The sequence below is a fragment of the Chanos chanos genome, chromosome 10, assembly GCF_902362185.1.
Source record: "Chanos chanos chromosome 10, fChaCha1.1, whole genome shotgun sequence".
Lineage (NCBI taxonomy): Eukaryota > Metazoa > Chordata > Actinopteri > Gonorynchiformes > Chanidae > Chanos > Chanos chanos.
Window position 1 is genome coordinate 31,716,606 of NC_044504.1, and position 22,248 is coordinate 31,738,853.

The 22,248-nt window shown below is 41.5% G+C and overlaps 1 protein-coding gene across 2 annotated transcripts in view; it reads right to left on the reverse strand.

The window, feature by feature from the left end:
- dgkg (diacylglycerol kinase, gamma) overlaps window positions 1-22,248 on the reverse strand; it is a 57,114-nt gene that overhangs the window by 7,198 nt on the left and 27,668 nt on the right. For both annotated transcript variants that reach the window (XM_030786291.1, XM_030786289.1), the window contains 3 exons: window positions 15,832-15,896; window positions 6,862-6,952; window positions 3,239-3,440 (listed from right to left, as the gene is read on the reverse strand). In XM_030786291.1, coding sequence (XP_030642151.1) covers window positions 3,239-3,440; window positions 6,862-6,952; window positions 15,832-15,896 — 358 coding nt within the window. The remainder of the gene's footprint in view (window positions 1-3,238; window positions 3,441-6,861; window positions 6,953-15,831; window positions 15,897-22,248) is intronic.

The following is a 22,248-nucleotide window of genomic DNA, read 5'->3' on the forward strand; positions in this document are numbered from 1 at the left end:
AAGGATGTGAAAAGTAGATGAAAGCATGGGTGGAGCTTTTTGTGTGGTGGGACTGAGAATAGCTCTGAGGATGTCCTACCTGGGTCTTAATGAATTGTGCTACCCCTAAGCACATCATCTCTGAAACTGACCAAGTCGCGAATGGGAAAACATCAAAGCAAGCAGAGCCTGGCATTGCCGAGGTACTTTAGATAAAGTATAAGCGTGAGGTGGTGTTAGACGACACAAATAGAGTGCAATATTTGTTGCTAACAACAAAGTTGTGCCTGGATTACATTATGTACACCACCTGCCATTTACTATCACCTTACAAGCATATAAGCCTACAAGCTTAGTTGCAACCAAAGAGGGACAGGCCATGCAACAGGTTTCATACAAACACCAATGAGCATACAGATAGACTGACACACATATCTTCATGCACTGACATTCCATATACAATTTCACTATGAAGTGGTTACATACCTCACTAAGTTTTTATCAGTTTGTCAGGTTTTATAATTTAAAATATATAATCTCAACAGAAATGTCAATATTTGCTATTCTAACCATGGTCACTTATAACTTTTTTCCACATGGTATTTGAATTTGCAGTAATGATAATGATAATGATAAGACTGGACACTGAATGTGACTTGAATTGACAGCAAACTGCTCTAAGTGTAAGGGTACACCTACAAGAAGAGACATCTCACAAAACCAGTTGCTAAAACCAAAGTTGCTTGAGGATCCCCTCACGTAACATCATGTTTTGCCAGTTTACGTTAGCAGTAAAATAGAGAATACAAAAATCACGATGTCCATTATGCACATACTATTAGTTTACGTACACCCCCGTTTCTCCTTCTCTCTCCCCGTCCCTCCCTGAAACTAGAGATGCCCTTCTCCACATTTTCCTTCCAAATGGGATTAGTAGGAGGAGCTAACTTAATAAAGGTTAAACCCTCTGAGACAACTCTAGAACAGAAAATTCCCTCAGACACATGGGTGAATGGGCAGGAGAGTACACTCACACACACACACACTCACACACACACACACACACTCACACACACACATACACACCCACACACACACACACACAGATACACACGCAGGCATGGAAAGTTACATAGTAATGTATACTCCATCTCAAGCTTTTAAATGGGAAAACACACACACACACATGTGCACATACACACACACACACACACACACACACACACACACACACACACGCACATACGCGCGCGCACACACACACACACACACTCAGAGTAAATGCAGAAAAGAGCTTTGCAGCTGCACTAAAAGTAAGTTGTGGCCTGACAGCTTAAGAGCACTGTTCATCAATTAGTCAAAGGCAAAGAAACACTGTGTGGCATTTATTGAAATGGTTTCTGAATCAAGCCAACAGTGACATGTCTCAGGAGAAGCTTAAAGATAGTCTGGATAGAGAGAGAGAGAGAGAAAGAGAGAGGGGGAGAGAGAGAGAGACGGAAAGGGAGAGAAAGAGAGGGGGGGCATATTCACTAACAAAGCAAATCTACACTTTATTACTGTTTTGTGCCATAAAATGTTACAGAAACATCATAATTTAGCCAGCCATCTCATAGCAAAGTCAAACAGAGAACTGTGTATAACAGTCAATATCAAATTCAGGACCCGCTCTGGGGCAAGCTGTGGAAAATCAGTCCAATTTGTCCAGTTTGTTCACATACATCAATGGTGATATTGACCAGAAATGAACTCATAGCTATGCATGTGTAGAGACATGTATGAGAGTGTGTGTGTGTGTGTGTGTGTGTCTCTAAGATGTTTAGACTTCAGAATACAAATGATGAGATGAGGCAATGTGTTCACTGATGGTTACCCACAGCAGTTTTGACAGAATTCCCTCTGTCTGAACAGGTAAAGTGAAATAGTATGATAGGTATGAACACTGGACACTCGATAAAATGATGGATGACAGTAAGTGTGCGCAGGAGGGGTTCTGTGTTGTGCTGTATTCTGTGCTGAGCTGAGAGCACTACTGTCTGGAGGGCAGTTAAAGATTACTGATATGAGTCACATTGCTGGCAGCAGCCCCCTTTCCACCCTCCCCTGTCTCTCTCTTTCTCTCTCTCTCTCTCTCTCTCTCACTCCTTCTCTCTCTGTCTCTCTCTGTCTCTCTCCTCCCTCCATCTCTGCACTGTTCTTTAGTTCAGTAGGGCCTGATGGTCTCCATGGTAACAGGATTCATTTGAGTTCAGTCAGCAGAGTACAGAGGAAAGGGGAGGGGAAAGGGAAAGATAAAGTGGTATAAACAGGAAACAAATGCATGAAAGAAAGAGGGAGAATGGGAGAAAAGGGAGAGGGTGGCAAACTACAGAGACAGGGATGTTTACTTTTTGAATACATCAAAGATGCACATATTTTTTTTTTCTAAAACGAGAGAGAGAGAGAGAGAGAGAGAGAGAGAGAGAGAGAGAGAGAGAGAGTGAGTTTATCAGTTTCTTTTCGAACAAAAAAAAAGGAGAAGGAGACACATCTTTGGAGCATGGAGAGGTTAAATCACAAATGTCTAACAGCTTTTTTTTTTTTTTTTCTGACCTTTGACATGCCCGCATGAACATTTTGTGATCCCGGTGACTTATGTGATAGTGGATAGTCATAACTGCCGCAGATCCTCACGTCATAAGGGGATTTACTCAAATTCACTCTGAATGATATCAAGTAGGCTGGTGACAACAGCCTCCAAAATGACAACAGGAAATCATCTTGTTAAATTCAACACCAAAAGAGCTCCTGGCCCACACACCTTTGAATGATAAGCGCTTACAGTAATTCAACACTTCCTCAATAAATGTCTTGAACTAATAAAGGAAAATCCCAAAACACTGTGAGAGGTAGTGCTGAGCAGTGAGCGGATGGAGTGTCTTATTCATCAAGTGATCAGCAGTCTTAATCGACATGTGAGTGAGTCATGGCCATTAACATGGCCAGAGCACATTAACCAGCTCTGCATGGCAATGCAGTTCATGGAGAGCGCCAATAAACCTACAGTGAGGCTGAATGAATACAAAAAGAATGACTGTTTTCAGCCATCAAAACCCAATAAAAACAGAAGACAGAGCTGCACGATGGGGTTTTTGAAAACCAGTGAGACATTTAAACACTGACTTGAACAGAAGTTTTGGAGTTTTTTTTTTTTTTTTTGTACAAAGTAATATCAAGGTCTTACATAAAAAACACAATTACATAGTCACAGATGACTCACCCTGCACGCAGAACTTGAGCTCTTTGGCATCCGTGACCGTGCTGACTGACATCCTCTCTGGTACTTTCTTGCTCATGCGGTTGTAGTTTCGCCTTTTCTTGGTCTCACCCCATAAATTGGAACCTCCGTGCATGCTCGGAATGTTGAGGACAGCGATTCCCTCAAGAGAAGTATTGCTGAGATCAAGGATGATCCCATCACACTGAAAGAGAGAGAGAGAAAAAAATTACATGTGTGAGTATGAGGTAAGGTTGACTATGCGTTATGGCTTATACATTTCAAGATCCTAGGATATGTAGTTAATTACTGTTCTAGTGCATTGTTTTACCCTTTGTTTATGCTGTCTCTGCATACAGAAGAAAGTATGTTGGAGTGGGTAAAGATTTATGCAATGGAGGTGGTGAGACATTTTGATAGCCACAGAATGTTTTAATCATATATGTTCAAAGGAAGCTGACACTCACATGTACAGAGATCTATATATGTTGCAGGTCTACACACATTCAGACACACACAAACATGTGCCCATACACACAGACACACTCACACACACACACACACACACACACACACACACACACACACACACACACACACACACACTCACAACTATTTTCAATTAACAGCAAACAATACACAGAAGCACAGAACACTCTGTGAACTGGAGAGATAAAACCAGACCAAGGGAGTTGAGGAGTAATCCAAGGTCTGGTCACATATGCTCAAAAGAGTTGCTGTTTTAGTCTAAGTTTCACTGACCTTGCTTTTACACCCACACCTGGCTTTTTTTGCCTCCTCTTTCCTTCATATACTCTAACTATTCAATTGAAACATGTTTCTTTTCTTACTTAGTGCAGGTAAAAGGTACCTGTTTGCCGAATCTTGGCTAAACTCTTTGATATATTAGACACAATGCTATACCGGACCTTAGTCATCTGAACGGAACTTACGGGAGGGAACCTAACAAAAAGGACTCTCTCTGAACCCTTAACAGGCATTTCTTACTCATAACCTATAATGTCTGTCACAGGAAAGCATATCTTTGGCTATTTTAAAGTTTGAAACAGAGCATGAATTATACAATGACAATCAGGGGTTGTCAACTTTTTCTCAAGAGCTATATAGCATAGGATACATAAATATTTCTATCCCCCCCCCCCCCCCACAGCTGTTGTTTTTACCTCTTTTGGGGGGAGAGGGGGGTTTCAAGTCTTAATTAGGGGGTCAGGTCAGAAGAGATTTAAATTTGATCAATTTTATGATTTTTTTGCACTAGACACCACAGTGAATGGAATGTCTAGCAAAACTCTACCATTGAGCTATCCAAAACAGCCTCTCTAAATACAAATTGTATGATGTCAGAAACCATCCTGAAATAAACTCGGTGTTTTGGATCTGTGGCTAAAAAAGTGACACATTTACAATGTAATGACATGTTTCAGTGTGCTTAAAAACCCACACAGTGTAGCGGTTTAGGAACTCAGGATCCCTGTGGAAACTTTCATTTTCAGAAACTCATTTCTATTGGGGTTAACAAAGCGACTTTCAATTATATATAATATATTGCACAAGCCAATGCATAATATGTATGGAGTTATGATATTTCAAATCTAAATGACTGAAAATTAACACTAAGCAATATGCTAGTGTGGGGAATATTTCAGACAACCCTGCAATAAAGAAACACATTCATTTTGAGGAACCACTGCTGAATCTTTAGTACACAATTACAGTTCGGGGAATGGTAATTCAAATATAACACCCCAACAACTGGATGATAATCTTGGTAATATTTATTCAGTTTTATCCTGTGTTTATTTGTGTTTTACTATTTTTCTGAATCTATTGTATTTCAGGCCATACTGACTCTCTTTTTCATTTCTTTCAAAGTTATCTTTTTTTGTAAAGCACTTTGAATTGCTTTTCTGCCTGAGTCATGCTGCAAGTTATTATTATTATTATTATTATTATTATTATTATTATTATTATTGTTGTTGTTGTTGTTGTTGTTGTTATCAAAAGTGGTAGTAGTAACAGTAGTTGTAGTAATGATATTAGTGGTTGTCATTTTAGTAATAGCAGTAATGGTTGTGGTAGTAGTTATAGTAGTAGTACTAGTAGTAGCATCTGTATAATTATAACATACTAGCTCCAAAGAGTACATTCAAGCTCTACCTGAGTAGTCATTGTGTCTGCACGAGCACAAGTTCAAACATAAGGTGAGATATATTAATATGGTAATCTGGCCTCTCCTGTATGACAGACTAATGGGAGAGGGTGGAGGCTGGTGTTTTGACAATAAAATACAGTGAATCATCAAAGTTTCCACGTCTAGGTGTTTGACTCAAACACAAGACAGTCCTGCATGTTAAGGTTCAGAAGTTGAGGGTCATTCTGTCTTTACACACAAATACACATTCCCTCTCACACAGCTCCAAAGAGTACATGTTAGCACATATGTTACTTAACAAGGCCACTTTTGGAGTAAAGTTTTACAGGATGTTTGAACAGTTCATTCTCAGGAACTGCTACGACTGAAAAAGAAAAAAATGTTCATTTCTTCTGAGGCCTTCTTCAGCTAAAGAAGAAAGGTTGACAAGGCACTCTGATCAAATCAGCATTTTTTTTTTTTCTTTGCAACATATTTACAATCGTAGTACTCAGGGACCGTCCCCCACCCCCCAAGATCACATATAGAGTTGTTAGATAAGGAAGCACCATAATTGTGTCGCAATCAGACAAGTCTCATCACATTTAACATATGCTTATCGCTGTTTCAACTGATTGGATGCTGAGCCACCCACATGCACGAAGAGCTGTCATGACCAAGACAACCACGCATCATTTCAAACCAGCTGAAATATGTGTTCAAAAGGGACTTCCTCTGCTGGAATAAACTTTTCCGATCATATTCTAAATGTTTGTGACTAGAACCAAGAGCTTTGCATTTCAAGATTAAAATATTATGGTTATATCTAAACACCTACCCACCATGCTTTCCGCAATTATGTAAGCCCGTGTGACAAACCTTCACTTATTAAATCACAATTCATAGTTATTTAAATGCCAGGGTAAAGTATTTATCCCATGTGTTGAAGAATGATTAGACTTTCCCTCTGTAACTTTACAGAGCTCCCATTGAGCAGGAACTGGGATGTCCCTCATTGATAATAATATCCTGAGTCATTCATCATCTACGCCTAAAAACAAGTGCAAACAGGGAAGCCCAGTATGTGCAAAGTATCCTGTCTAGACAAACAAGAGGTTTCCAGCAGCTGTGTGTTTTTGGGCCATCTCTCTGACAAGTTGTTTCAACACCGTGACACTACCTGAGAGGGCAAAATTCATTCTGAGGTCTGAGAATAGCTCACTGCAATTATGAATCACAGTTTATTTTCTGTCTTTAGAGACACTTTTGTGTTGGCACTCAGCCTACCTGATACCATTTTGCAAAAGTGTGGCTTATTCGTGTTTACCATTCATAAGCTTTGAAGGGATCCCTCGTACGAATATGCTCCTTGTCAGCCTCCAGCTAAGAGATGCAAACAGATTTGGTCGACTGCTGTGTATTTGTCGGCTGCAGACAGAGATCATTTGAAGACACTTCTCTGTTCTGGACTCACCTCCACTTCAATGCTCTCATTAAGTTTCTTGCAGGTAGCTGAGATGGTCTCAGTGGTGCCAAATTCAAAGTACCATAGCTTGTTTTTCATCCTGAGGGAAAGAGAGAAGGAGAGAAAGAGAGAGGGAGAGAGACAGAGAGAGAGAGAGAGAGACAGAAAGAGCGTGAGAGAGAGAGAGAGAGAGAGAGACAGACAGAAAGAGACAGAGAGTCATTAAGGGAGTTTGTCCTCGGAAGGATCTACAGGATCTGGTGCTCAGGACCCTTTGAAACAAAAAATAATCACACAATAGGAAAAATAAACCCATTAAGGTTTACAAATTGCATCTCAGCAGTGGTATTCAACTGCAAGTCCTTGACTCAAAGGACTAAATGCTGTCCTCCTTCAGTCACATTAAACAAAAGAAAAAAATTGGTGACTCGGTATGCAGCTGTCCTGTCACTGGAACAACAAACATGTTTGCGTTTACACACCCGTATGCTAATGCTGGTGTGAAAACAAATACTATGGGAGGATCACTGCCTTGGGCTGTCAACATCTCAAAAAGGTTACCCACACTGGTCTAAAACACACAACAGACATTTGGTAAGTGCAGAGGTTCATTTTCACTTCCATACATGCATTCGCTGGTGAATGTCCTGGGGATATTTCATTACAGCTGAACTGCTGAGTTTGACAGGTAACTTCAAATGAACATTGTCTAATAATAATGCTTTGAATATTAACATTGAACTTTCTTGGTTTTCACTGTGGCTCATAATGCATCTGTAATCTTAAAACTTAGTTTGAAACAAGCTTAATAACTGCTACGTGACGATTCATTGAGTAATTTGAAATTGCCCTTTTGTATATCATAGTTGTTTGAATGTGTAGTGACCACATACTGACATTCAGGTAAATTCCCTGTTAGGAACAGTGCACCTTCACAGTAGCCTATATATTACAATTTACAGTAGGGTCCTGTGTACATAAAAATCATTTGAAATGTCAATTAAAAGACCATGCATTTGTGATATGAGTAGACAAATACCAAGATAACATTCTGGAGAAGGATTCATTATTGTGATTGAATGTTATATAGAACTGCTTAGGACTGAAATACACTGAAAAGAGGCGGTGTAAAAATTTGCAAGTTTAATTTAAAAAAAAAAAAAAAAATCAAAGACAGATTTCCTTATATCCTTGGATTCTATTGCACTGCACCGACTTTAACTGAATTATACAGAGATTGTCCTCTTTTCTGAATCTCTCCGCTCACTCCCTGTCTCGGCTCTCACATTACAGTCTCTCCTCGTCCTTAGGGACTTTGCTGCTTCTGCCATGGGAGCTTTGGGACAGCTTATCCCCCACCCTTTGCCCTTCCTCTGGCCTGCTGAAATATTGATGGGCTACACGGAAACCTCAGTCAGACAGGTGTGGTAGAACATGACTGGCACTGAACATTGCTTCAGCTCCCAGGGGGAAACCAGAGCCAAGATCAGCAACTTGAGCAAGATATCTGACATTTGGGGTGAGAAGGAAGGAGTGAAGGGTGTGTATGCGTGAGAGAGAGAGAGAGTGAGAGAGAGAGAGAGAGAGAGAGAGAGAAGGAGCGAGAGAGTAATAAATGACTATAGATGGAAAGGAGGTAGATGAAAAAGAGTGGAAAACACCTAGAAATCTTGCTTTTATCCACAATTACAGGATTTTCATCTGCATTGCACTCTGAGAATTTTATTCAAAGGCCTGCAGCAAAGGGTCACATTACTGATACTGACAACATGTTTATTTACCCAACAGTCTTTGAGCTATGAGGGTTTGACATGTGACAGGTTGGGGGTCACTCTGGCTCTATCCATCAGACTGTTGAAAGAACATAACTCTCTGCTTGACATTATAAGACCACGTACCATTTACTATGGTGGTTTGTGAGACAGAAGTTATAAAAATGCACCGAGGCCATTCCACTTCAACCATTTTTTTTGACAAACAAGAGAAATATTAGCTTCAATTTTTCCTGTAAGGCTTATAAATCAATACAAATATTACTGGACACGTGTATTGCTTAATTTACCGGACTGCATTTTTATTCTTGCCAGTCTGAATTTCATATGTAATATAATACACTATTCCTTTAAGACCTGATTCTGTCTTCCTCATTCTTACCTCAAACTCTAGCACCTACCTTTGCACTGTCAAATTAAGGATTTATGAGCATATTTGAGATCACAATTAGACACGCTTTCAGTTCTCAGTGGGGCAAGCTGCCTAAACTCATTAACTGGCTTCCACTTGAGAAGCCTTGTGAAAAGAATAAAAATAGGAAGGAAAAAAAAAACAACTAGCCTCAAGTTTTCTCTTTTTTTTTCTCCCTGTGGTTAAAATACGGTGGAGAAAAAATACATTTCTGTTAGCACAATGTGACCATCGTCCTGAGCCTTGCCAAAAGTCAAGAGACATTTTGAAAGAGCGACAGGAAATTAAGTGTTGCAGTGGTTTTGTGGCATAAGCAGGAGTTGTGTTTGTGTGATGATAAGGCCGACATGACAAAATGCTCACAGGCATTCAGGCCCAGCTTATGTAGTCGCCGTGACTGCAAAAGCACATACTCAAGCATAAGGTGAGATACAATAAATATTAATCTGGCCTCTTTCGTTTGACAGACAAATGGATGACGGAGGAAACTGGTGCTTTGAGAATAAAATACAGTGAATCTTCAAAAACAGCCATGTCTAGGTGTTTGACTCAAACACAAGACAACTCTGCATTCAAAGGTTCAAAAGTTAAGGGTCATTCAGTCTTTGGTCCTCAATGAGTACATTGTTCAAACCCTTATACACACACACGAATACACATTCCCTCACGCACACACCCCCAGGGATACCCATCTCTTGCAGTGAGATAGCCATCCTCCATAATCTGCTCAGAGAGCGATGACCCTCTGACCTGAGTCCCTCTGTATCACCATGGCGATCAGTCACCATGCAACTCAGCTCTCATCCTGCTGATCCTAGGTAAGATAGGACTGTTGATTGACAGCAGGAGGGACAGGGTAGGAGTACTTGAGGGGGTCGAACAGGATTTGTTGCTTAAGATAAGATAAGGGGTGGAGACTGAGTGAAAAGCCCAACAATAACCCAGTAACCCTGATCCTACACCTCGACTAATCCAATCATTGGACTAGTTTTCCTTAACAAGACAACCATGAAGTTGATAATGTCACTAATTTAAAATGTTTAAAAATAACTGCCAGCGTAGACTCCTTGCACAGTGGGCAGTAATGGATCAGCCTGCGGAAATTGTATTCATCCTTTTAAATTTCCTCCCACATCCCAATTTGGGCGTTGCCGAAATATGGCAGTCCTATTCTGAAACAGAAGCTTTGTTGAACGGTTCTTTTTCTTTGGTTTGTTGCTCTCAGACTAACTCAGAATATGAGATTTTTGGGCATACAATGCTGCAAGACAATTAGTGCCATGAGGTTTTTGGTATTTGACAAGACCCACAAAATCTGAATTTTGCTGAACTTTTGAAAATTGGAAGAAAGCGTTTGAAGACTTAGGATTTGCTTCAGGTAAAATCATTCACCTTAAATATAAATGAAATATGTGAATGAGTCAAGACTAGTCGCAGGAGCCATGCGGTTTAAAACAGATCTTGGAGGGCTGTGTATGGCCCGCTCCACTGCGTGACAGAGGAGGGAGGAAGGCTCTCTCAGGCTGTCCTTTTGGCAGCAGTCAGAGACAGTGAGGAAGGGAGAGGTATATTTATCCCGGCACACCGCAAGCACAAAACAGTAGGGAACGACAGGTTCCAGAATGTAGTCACGCTGGGTTTCTGCTGGGCCTAGGCATACACACATATGTGCACACACAGAGGGATGCACGCACTTACACGCCCACACACACACACACACACACACACACACACACAGACACATACACACCCACACGCACGCATGCACGCACGCATGCACGCACACGCATGCACGTGTACACACACACACACACACACACACACGCACACATGCACACACACACACACGCACACACGCACACACACGCGCGCACACACACACACACACACTACCCAGACACGATAATATTGGTCATGAAACGAACACACACACACTGAGGAGAATGCAGAAGGCTAAGGTTAGGACCATATTTGGCCTTTTCCTCTGTTCCTCTGTCTGTCACATGAGTACTTAAAAGCAAAACTCTATCACAACAGCCCTCTCCTATACTTATATTGGGACATTTTTTTTTGTTTGTTTATTGTGTGTTGTTGCTGGTACAATAATGGGGGCAGATTTCTGAAAAAAAAAAGAAAAAAAGAAAAAGCTGAGGTCATGTCAGTTGTTGATCATTGACTGTTCTGTGCTCAAGTGTCAGATGAAAATATCGGGTAGGTTAGCGCCTGGTTAATGCTTCACTGTTTTATAGCATTAATAAAGAGGACATACCTAAAATAATGTCCTCGTAGAAAACTGAATTAAGTTGCTGAGTAGAGTTTCACACTCTCATCTGTTGAAAATAAAATGTTCTTATTAACTACCAAATATACTCAGGCTTTCAATGAAGTATCTGTTTATTACGGGCACAGTGAGAGGTGTGTCAGACTAAAGACCCTTTCTCCCCTTTTCCATTTAGCCATGAGTGAGAAACCAATGAAACTGACAGATCAGTGTGAGAGCAAAATAATTGAAATTCATGTTGGTCAGAGAATAATAAGTTAATGATCAATGCTTCCCTAAGGCAGCTGCAAGGTCAGCATGCAATATTTTTTACTTGTACACTTTTGACACGTTTGATGTATGTAAAACTGCAGGTAGGCAATAGCTGTCTTTGTCATAATAGTGTGTCCAGTTCACGAGTTAGTGCAAAAACCAATTACAAATCATAGTATAACATGAGCCTGACAGACATCTACACATATTAAGCATTCCATCTATGAATTTGCCTAACAATTTTTGTTTTTTTTAATTTAAATCTCCATTCCAGATATTCAGAAGCTCAGGCCATTAACATGTGTTGGCTCACGGTTTGGAATGGTAACAGAGTACTGTTTGAAAGTTGCAGTGGGCACTTTGGTTCTACGCAAGTAAATTAAGAGCGGTCATGTATGAGAACATGGTCTAACATAATTCTATGCAAAGGCAGCTGAATGTTCCAGCAGGACACACACTTGTCTAGATGGAGCCTGGATTGTCTGTCTGCCTGCTGTTTCCAACATTGTTTAGCTGAGAAACTGATTGTAAACAGGGCCGTCATTGTTATTGTAATCAAAAGAACAAAAACGTCTGAGAGACCTTTTTTTTTTCTCTCCGGGGCAATCTGACACCTCTTAATCCAAAACTTCCTCTGCCTCCCCCCTCAAGGGAATTTGACAGACACCTCTCATCCATTGTGCTGTTTTGTAATTAGTGTCTAGGCTAAAGGGTTCCTGTGGATACAGTTAGCTGCTGGAGCCATCAGATATTCACATGAGTGCATACTGATAGAGGGAGTGGAAGACACACATTGTCTGCCTATCACAGCGGAGGAAAGGGGGGAATGTGAGATGTGAGAACAAATACATACATACACTGAACAATGAGGTGATTAGTCATAGAGAGAAAAGGAGAGGGAGAGAGAGAGAGAGAGAGAGAGAGAGAGAGAGGTGTATGTTTGTGCTTATGTATATGCCACGTTATATTGTGAATCCCAAAGTCTCCAGGTTTCATTATTGTCTTTTATGCATTCTCTTGCTTCACATTGCAGACTGACTCTTCTAAATGAGCTCTTACACAGTTTTATGAACCACTTTCAACAACCACTCATAATACTCTTGTGGCACTTTTCCTGACACGTCCAAAGTTAAGTCTGGAACGGTTGATATAGTGTTTGAAAAGCATCAGGGGTAATCGGCTCCGAAAGCTCATTCACTGTTCATTTTGTTTGACATACCGAAACAATAATACACTACAGTGAGTAGTAGAGACCTTATTTACCTTTCAGAGATGGGTTGATTTTCAAAACACTTTACATGCTAAAGCTAAATCCCTAAATATTAAATACTAAACACATTAAATACTACATTAAACATCACTCTCATCCTAATGTAATGAAGAGACAGATGCAGTGTGTCGTGTAGCTTTGCTACACCAGGGGAACTAAGCAGATGAAAAAAAAAAAGAAAGAAAAAACTTTTTGGCAGCGTTTTCTGTTGTGTGGTTGGATGACTCACTCAGGGATTAGACACTAAATGGTAGAATATGCTCTGAGCACGATTCCTCCTCTCATCTCTGTCCTTCAGCCCTTTAAATGGGATGTTTAGAAAATGTCCCACGCTCGGCTAAAACCAACTGCAGCTGTAAAGCAAACGTGTCCTCACAATTCTGAGTCCAAAAACAATTAATTATTAAAAACAAGACCACCAAACAGGTGAAGTTATTCAGTTGTGGACGATGTGGGGCTCATTTAGTACTCATTTAGAACATCATCATGGCACACATTCCATGACTGACTTAGGGCACATCACAGACAGACGCTGTTTTAAAATACCACATCTCTCTCTGACACTTTTCAGAATTTGGCTGAAAGGCAATCTTCAGGAAACCCCACTCTACACAGAACTCATTTATGTTTGAATAGCGTTCATTGCATTATTGCACACGTGTGCAAACACATGAACACAAACGCACGCGCACACACACACACACACACACACACACACACACACACACGCACGCATCACGCATCACGCACGCACGCACGCACGCACGCACACGCACATACACACACACACACAAAGTGTATGAAATGTATGAAATATAAGAAAAAGGGCCTTGAAGATAGATTGACTTTCAGCATGTTGCCAAGCACCCAGACAGCAGTGGAAATTGTATAGGTAGAGCACCAGCCTTCACCTCAGCTCTCAGCTGTTCCTACAGACCCTTCCAAATACACTTATGTCTGGGGGAGGGTGCAATCAAACAGGAATGAATGCTGACATAACACGCTCCAAATCTCTGAAGAAATCCACTGAAAACTCTCCTGCTGAAGGGTATTTGGGCTTCTTTTTTTCTACACTGCATTTCAATATAGACATCAAGCCAGAGAGATGTGAACAATGCACCGGAATGAGAATGGAAAGGAGCTTAAGGAAAAAAAAAAAAAAAAAAAAAACAGCTGCTGTGTACAGACCCCTGGGCACTGAGAGATTTCTCTTTAGTGTTGAAAGCTCTGTAATTTATAGTGCTTATGTTGATATGGGGTCAATTTTAGCCATCAGATCATAAACATTTTAAAATGATTGGAACAGAGGAGCGAAACCCGACTTACGCGATCAGAGATTACACATTTTGAAGTGATAGAAATTTCAGAACAGCTCCTCCACATGCTCATCTGAATGATCTGGTTGCTGACGTCATTTCAGCTCATTGCGCTTAGTCATTGGATTAATGTATTCTGTCCCTTTCTCACACATTAAATGCCACAACCGAGGCAAAACAATGGAACTGCAGCTGAAACTGCACATCCCCCCCCCACCCCCCCCACGTGCACTTCGAACGTCCTTTTTTGACGTTAAGGACAGATGACCTGCTCACCTTCCATTTGTCTGCTAGCGCAGCACTTAGTGTCGTGACAGAGTTGAGATGTGTTGTGTAACATCTAAGTAAGGGATAAAATACAGTCAAGCCCCTCCCTCATTTTGACCGGCCAGCCGGTCACTATGGCGATAGGTCAGACATTAACACGGGTTAGTCTCGGAGACAAATGAGTAGCAGGAGTCTTGATTTATCCTGCTTTGAATTAGAGAGCAGCTTCGTTCTGAAAGTTGGGAGACAAAATTCAGGATGAAGGCCATTTTTGGAGTGATTATCTGGATACACTTCTGGGTCCAAGAGCTGGGCTTGATGTTTACGTAATTTTCACCACTCTTAAACATTTTTCCCCTCAAGCATCAGAGACATGAAAAAAATACACATGAGAGACACTGTCAAAACCAGGGATGACAAGGATGACAGACAGGTTCATTCTACCGAGTGTCGGGCTGATAAGCGCTAAAAGGATTGGACTTTGCTTGCATAAATCTGCTTTGCGTCACAAATCGGTCGCAATTACTGACTGTAGCCAAGCGACACTAATCAATTGATTCGGCCAGGCAGGTGGTGTTTGTGTACTTTTTCTTAGCTCAGAACAAATATAACATAAATATACGAGCTTCTAAATCTAGATCCTAAAGGAGGCTAGTTTCTGACTGTGTGAGGACTAAGTAGCTCACGTACGCCTTTAACGACAAAGGATTTACTAAAATGTAGAATTAGACAAATAAATAAACAAGCGCATAAATAAATGATGCCATTGATTCTGGACAGTTGTACAAGGCTAAGTAGCTTATACCAAGCAGAGGGATAATACAATTGGTCTATTAATGGGGAGCTGACTGAATATGGAACCCTCCCTTTAAATGTATTGATTATCTTATGGAGTATCTTGAGAGCCTGTTACAGACCTTCTCAGTGAGTAGGGCACTGACGAATAAGACTGTTTCACAGTTTAAACAGTGTATCAAGGGATGATAATAAAAACCACAGATTTTTCTGGTGAAGAATCGCACAGAAGTCACAAGGCCAATCATTACATTATTACTGAGCATCGTGGTGTTCTGATCTTTCTTCCATCTCGCTTCAATACTTCTTCATTATTTTTGTCTCGTTTTTGCTCTGGTCTTGTCACTGCTCCAGATTTTTTGACCCACTAACTGAGTCTTTATAGAAATCCTACTATCAAAAATCCTACTGCCTAAACTGATGTGGTTTTACATTCTTATCTTATTACAACACTGATTAAACAAAAGACCGGCAGCAGTGGTGTACATTTTTTTTTCAAAATTTCCAGATTTCCTCTTTCTCTAACAGCCATAACCAATCCCTCTCTCCCCCTAACCACAATGCCAGTTCCTTTGCGTTTCTACCTCACTCAGACCCATACACATTTGTCTTACCTGCTGTTGAACTTCTCTGGGTGTTTCTCTCTCATTAGGTGGAACCGGTGTGCTATGGAAGCATCCTGAAGGGGGCGAAACAGAGCACAAATCATACATCAGCTTTCTTTCCTCTTTCTCTTCAGAGTACACATATCACAGGTGTGCTGAGGCCTCAGCAAATGGTCCAAAGGGAGCCTCTTAATTTGCTAATAACGTTTATGACTGGTTAAACAGAGCGTTGTAGACAGAAAACATTACCCTGAGGCCATACAGAATGATCATAAAGCAGAAGGAGAATAAAGCATTTGAGGAATGATCCAGATGTCCACATCACCCAGTTCCAGGTGATCAATCACACTTGTGTTGACAGAAGCTGCTCAACGGATCTAATCACAGAAGTTTTAGTCTCTGTTTTACATATATTATATTATAGTGTTATATCTGTATGGCCGTAGTTTTTTTTTTTTTTTTTTTTAAGTGCTGAAGAGGTTTTCTGTGCCCTCAGCATTGAAAACATCCATTCCAGGGGGAACAATACAGACACAGGTAAAACACAGGCCTAAGTTTCTCAGCCTCAAGAGCCGGTGGACCTGGCAGGGGCTGGGCCAGAGTCACTCAGATGTGAGGGGAAGAGTCCTCTCTAGACTGGTCTGCTGCACTAGAGAAAGTACACAATCCTGAAAATGGACTGTGTACTTTGAGAGGAAGTGCAGAATGGACAAGCGATGCCATTAGCTGGGGAGAGGCTTTCCAGGAACTATTGAGGAGCTGAGTTTAAAGAGATCACTGCACAATGACGCAATGAAAATCATGCCCAAGACTAACAAAAATGAGCCACTGAAGCCATCAGCGAGCAAACCAGAGACTTACGCAAGAATAATAAAGTGCATGAATTTCCATGATTATGTATTGCCCCATAGTTTCAAATTACCCTGGAAAATTCATTCGTTAACCATCACAGTGGAAGCAGATGAGGTTTTAAGGTCGTGAACTTTTGCGCCTGAATGCTGCTATTCACTTTATGAAACAGACATACCCCTATTGCTATAATTAAATAAATGAATAAATACATGAAATCATAATCTTGGACAATATGCAAATATTTAGTTCTGCAACACGTGATATCAGTACGAATACTGTTTGAAATACATTTTCACACGTGTGTGTGAAACAGCGAATCTGAAGGAAAATGGAATAAAAGCAAGTGTCAATTCCCTTGCCGTGCACTGTATACACAGTATGATAATATCATTATCAAACCATTTAGATGATAAATTCACTGAAGAGATGTGAAGAAAATCGGACATTGCAACGCAGTCAACACAACTGTAACTTAAGCGGAGTTGGCATCATTGGAGCTTAGAGGAAATTTGGAGGGACAGAGATTATCGGTGCTTAGTCACTGATGTGCGTAAAAGAAAATGACAATTAAATACTAGGAATAATAAAATTGTTCCTTCCAGTTTCACTTGAGGACCGGACCTTGCCTGAGCGGGTGAGAGAGGGTCGGCATTATGGCAGTACTGGGACATGTGAGTAAAAAACAAAAAAAACAAAAACACTGATCCCAGATCAGAAAACACAGCCACGTGCCTCCCTCCAGGACATATCATCCCCCGGGGGGGACAGGAATGGCCACAGCAAAGTGACCTTCAGACAATTATCAAAAGCCTCGTCCTCTGTCCTGTCAACATTATCAATATAGCATCTGTCTGTGTGAAGTCCACATGCAGTATACCAGCACAGCTAATGTATCACAGTAATGTGAAGATCGATTTTCATACGGATGTAAAACACAGCGCCACAAAAACATAATATTTATTTATTTATTTATTTATTTGTACACACTTCTGTTCTGATGACCTAATATAGGACAGAAACCGAAATCTTATTTTTTTATGTGTAAATTTAAGATGTCCAAAGTGTGATCCATGGCTTTTGAGAGCACTGTAATCTGAAAGAGGGTAAGAAAGCCTCAGCGATTAGTTACTGTCTCCCTGACTACAATGACGATCTGTTGTCACAGCAACACAGGTGACACTAAAAGTGCATTCCGCTTTCAACCAGGCAAGACTTGATTAAAATCAAAGCCAACAGTAAGAGATGGGAGAAACCAATTGATGAATCATAAATCTAACTGTAACTGATCCAACCCCCTATATTTAATCGCACACGTGCAAAAGGCAGAGAAGCTCTAAGCCACCACATCTTTCAGAGGTTCCAGGTTCTGCATTGTGCCCGCAACACACCCACCCACATACACACACACACACACACACACACACACACACACACACACACACACGTGCACATGTCATCCTTGTCTCGGTGTGTCGCGTAGTGTTGTTCGGCATTTCGCACGTCTCACCGTATCACACTCTCAGACAAGGAGGAAGCGTGTGTGTGCATCGCAGATCTATGGAGGTTTGATAACTGATGGTGTACTGATGAAGCCCCTCGTGTCCCATACTGCAGGATCACCTGTGCTGGCTTCCTGCCTACGTGTGCAGGTGCTGCAGCGGTGGCACGAGAGAGGAGACAGGAAACACGAACGCTGGGTTAGGGGTGACTCGTATATCACCTCTTCTGCCATACCCACACCCATCCTAACCTTTAAATAGAACCACAACAGTGCTGATGCATCTGCCTGTGTTGCGCCTGTCTGACTGGTGTGGGATAGCAATCGATCTCCACTCTCTCCAGGTGTCAGAGAATGCTGCATATTTTGCACCATCTAGATTATCACCGCCAAAGGATATATCACTGACAAATCACTGAGAGCTTTGCATTCTCTTAGTGCATAAGTCTTCTTGTTCTATGTACATTCAACTATAATAAGCATTATTATATTCGTTTATGTAGTTTCAGGTATTGCTCAACACACATTGCAGCATAGACAAAGATGTAGACGGAGATGCAGATATAGCCTCTAATAAAGAGTCTTCAGATTTTATGGGTGTAGCTGACACCACAGTGTATAACTAACAACCTTTCCAGAATACCGAGGAGACTTGTGTTGGTGTCAAGGTTTCAGTGGACTAATAGCATGTGGTCCACAAGGCACGTGTAAGTTGGAAAGGGGCTTGGTTTGGATGGGCTTGTGGCTTTTGTTACATAGGAGAACAGCATGTCCTGCATGTGGGCCATGGCTAAAGAGAGATGCAATAGGTGATGACAAAAGGCCTAGATTCAGCGCAGTGTCACACTACAAAGGGCACTCTGGGTACTATGATCTTGTCATTACTGTACTAATGCTTTGAAACTTTCTTTCAATCATTTGTTAGTGACAAATAACAAACAAACAAGTTGTATACCAGAAAGTGTCATGTTCTTGCCATTAATGATACCCGTTACTGAGAAAGAGAGAGAGAGAGAGAGAGAGAGAGAGAGAGAGAGAGAGAGAGAGAGAGAGAGCAGAAAGAACAGAACTCCTTCAGTACTTTTGCATGGTGTGTATTCGCAGGCATGGGACGGCTAGTCTGATTCGAAAATGTTCAGAGGCAACATCATAGACACCCTCTTAAGCTGACAGTGATGTCTTAGGGCACACAGCCCATCTCCCTTTACTCCCCTGATCTGGGGCACACCGAAATTGGGCTGGAACGCCCCGTCCCATACTCCATCAGGTGCTATCCCAATGCAGTCATCTACTGGCTGTCTAGTCATCACTGAATACTGCTCTTCCCATATCCAATACAGTGCATTAACAAGAACCTCAGACATCACGTTCCATTAAATATTATTGTTCAGATCGGCGTGCTTTTAGCATTTATTAACGCATTCTCTAAAGAACTTGAATTTTATTCAAAAACTACATTCCATTTCAATCTTTGAACACGTAACACAGCTCAAATACAACACAGTATCAGAGGCGAATAGTTAAAAAAGATAATGTTGAGTGAAACACAGGAAGCTGTGACATGTGTGTCCACACACAGTGTTCCTGTAGGGCTCCATTACACTGTCCAGCTCCGCCTCTGTCAAAGCTGGTACATAACAGACATGTTATGGGACTGTGTGTGTATATGTGTGTGTGCATATGTGTGTGTGTATGTGCATGTGCGTGGTGCAAATGGGGTGGGATGCTGTTTTTCTTCTATCTTTAAGAGTGGCCAGGTGTCACTCAGCACGGTCATTCATTACGATGGTAACCTGGTCCGAACCTGGCAGCCAAAGACTTCCTGTCACTGATACTTCCCCTGACCTTCAGTTTGTGCCAGTACTACCCTCCCCCTCCTCTCTGTCACACACACACACACACACACACACTCACAGACACACACACACAGACACAGCACATACTGCAGAGAAAAGGGTGCGTTGGCTATTCCCACAGCCAGCACAATTACTTCACCAAACCACAGCACAGGTTTAGCTTTGCCCAAGATTTAAATTGTGACAAAAGAGGGACAATGTACCGTGAGGAGCATTCATTCACTGTGCTTTGACTGATTTTGAATCAGTTTCACAGAAAAGGGGTTCTGACAACAACATCGAAGGCAAGCATGTGGATCAGTAATGCTGCTATTCAACTGATCTGCAAACAGACAGATGAGTAGAATAACCGATAGTTTCACTGGAGATAAAATTACATCATACCTCACAGTGAGAACATACTAGGGAGGGGCAACCCTGCCAGTTTCGCTCAAGGGCAGGCAGGTGGCACAAGACACAGATACCTTGTTGATGGTAGGAAAGGTGGTTAGATTTCATCTCTCCTTAAGTGGTGCAGAGATGGGTTGCTTTAATGGCTGCTAACACGGTGTGGTCGTTCGCTCTAATTCCCTGAGGGAGATTCTTTCCAGGCTGAAGAGGGAACTGGATCAGGCACTGAACACTTTACAAGATGATCAAGTCAGCATGAGGATTCAGAGAGGCCATTCATCAGCATGCAAAGCCCGACCCACATTCACCCAGCGTTGGCCCGCGTTTGCGCCACCGAGCGGCATCCAGGTTTTGAAGTAACCGAGACCAAGACCTTTAGCTGTTGAGCTGTCATTAAAATGAACAGTGTAACGTTTGTGATTTTTAAAAATAAATGCACAGTTCTACCTTCATCTCCTAGTTTGAGCTGCCATCGGATGATGTCAGGACTCCAGTAACATTTGGACTAGTTTTACGCCATAAAAAACTTTCTAGTTTGGCCCAGAAAATGAAGATTCCATAGCAACTCAAATTACCAGTGGAAATGTGCCTGCTTGTGTTGTGTTGTTAGGCCTGATTCCGCGTTGTTAATGATTACATCAGCGGCATGAGTCACCGCGCTCTCATTTGCTCAGGTGTCAGCGGCTCCTTATGCGGAGCCATCTGTTGCTGCCTCCTGGACTCACAGTGCTGCCCTTCTGCTCCAAACCATGCTACATTAGTCCAAGCCATGAGAAGGACCACCAGTGCTACCTGCAATGGGCCTTCTCTCCTAACTCTTCAGTAGCATTTCTCTGTCCATTCCTGAGGGATCCACCTTCTCAACATTTCTGTTTGAGGTCTGCATGGGCACCACTGAATACAATGCTCAAGGGACTGATAGTCATTTGTGAGTTGCGTCAGGTGTCTGAGGATTGGGCTAAAGCAATGGGCTAATGAGTATGGGGCCCCTGTTTTATTCTAGGTCTTGTGATTTCTTGTACAGATTTGATTTAAAAATATCAGAATGCCTATTCTGAAATCTGAGAGTGGGAAAAGAGTCGTCATCAGAGATTAAAAATCCGTTGAGGTACTTTTAACAGGCACAGGGTAATTATCAGTTTCTGCCAAAATGACACATATTTCTTTACAGGGTCATTTCCTATTAAAAAACATCCCTTTTTCAGCATGGCTAGTTTTGGTGGGTTTTTTTTTTTTTGTTGTTGGCTTTCAAAAAAAAAAAAAAAACCCAGCTTTTGGCTCTGACTTCAAGCAGCTGCACCATGCCATGTTTGGATCCTCCTGGTACAACCACTCTATTCCCATCACAAGACTGGGTGTCTACAGACTGGCCTTTGTCCGTTCACAGTCAGCAGTCCCTACTGCTGACCCCTCCCTCTCACCCTTTACTCCTCATCACCTTCAGATGGCCTGACACAAGCGTGACACCATGAATATACACGCTGCACTATCTGCCACAGTCAGCGATTCAGTGCTGCCTTTACTTTATTAAAGAAACCAGAGTTGCAGTGCTTCAACTTGTGATTCATGAGCTCTTGAAACCATCTGTGCAATTACCCATACGGGAAAAGCATGGCAAGGATTGTCTATCTATACCGTGCTGTGTTTTACTTGTTTTGTTGGAGTACAATATTTATATTTATTGACATCATTTGAATATGTGAAATGTGATAGATATATTTGTTGGTTCATTTCAAATACATATACATTTCTTTACTTGTAAGCAGCAGGTGCAAAAATGAATGTGTATACGAATGTATATAATCTCACAAACAGACATATACTGTGGTA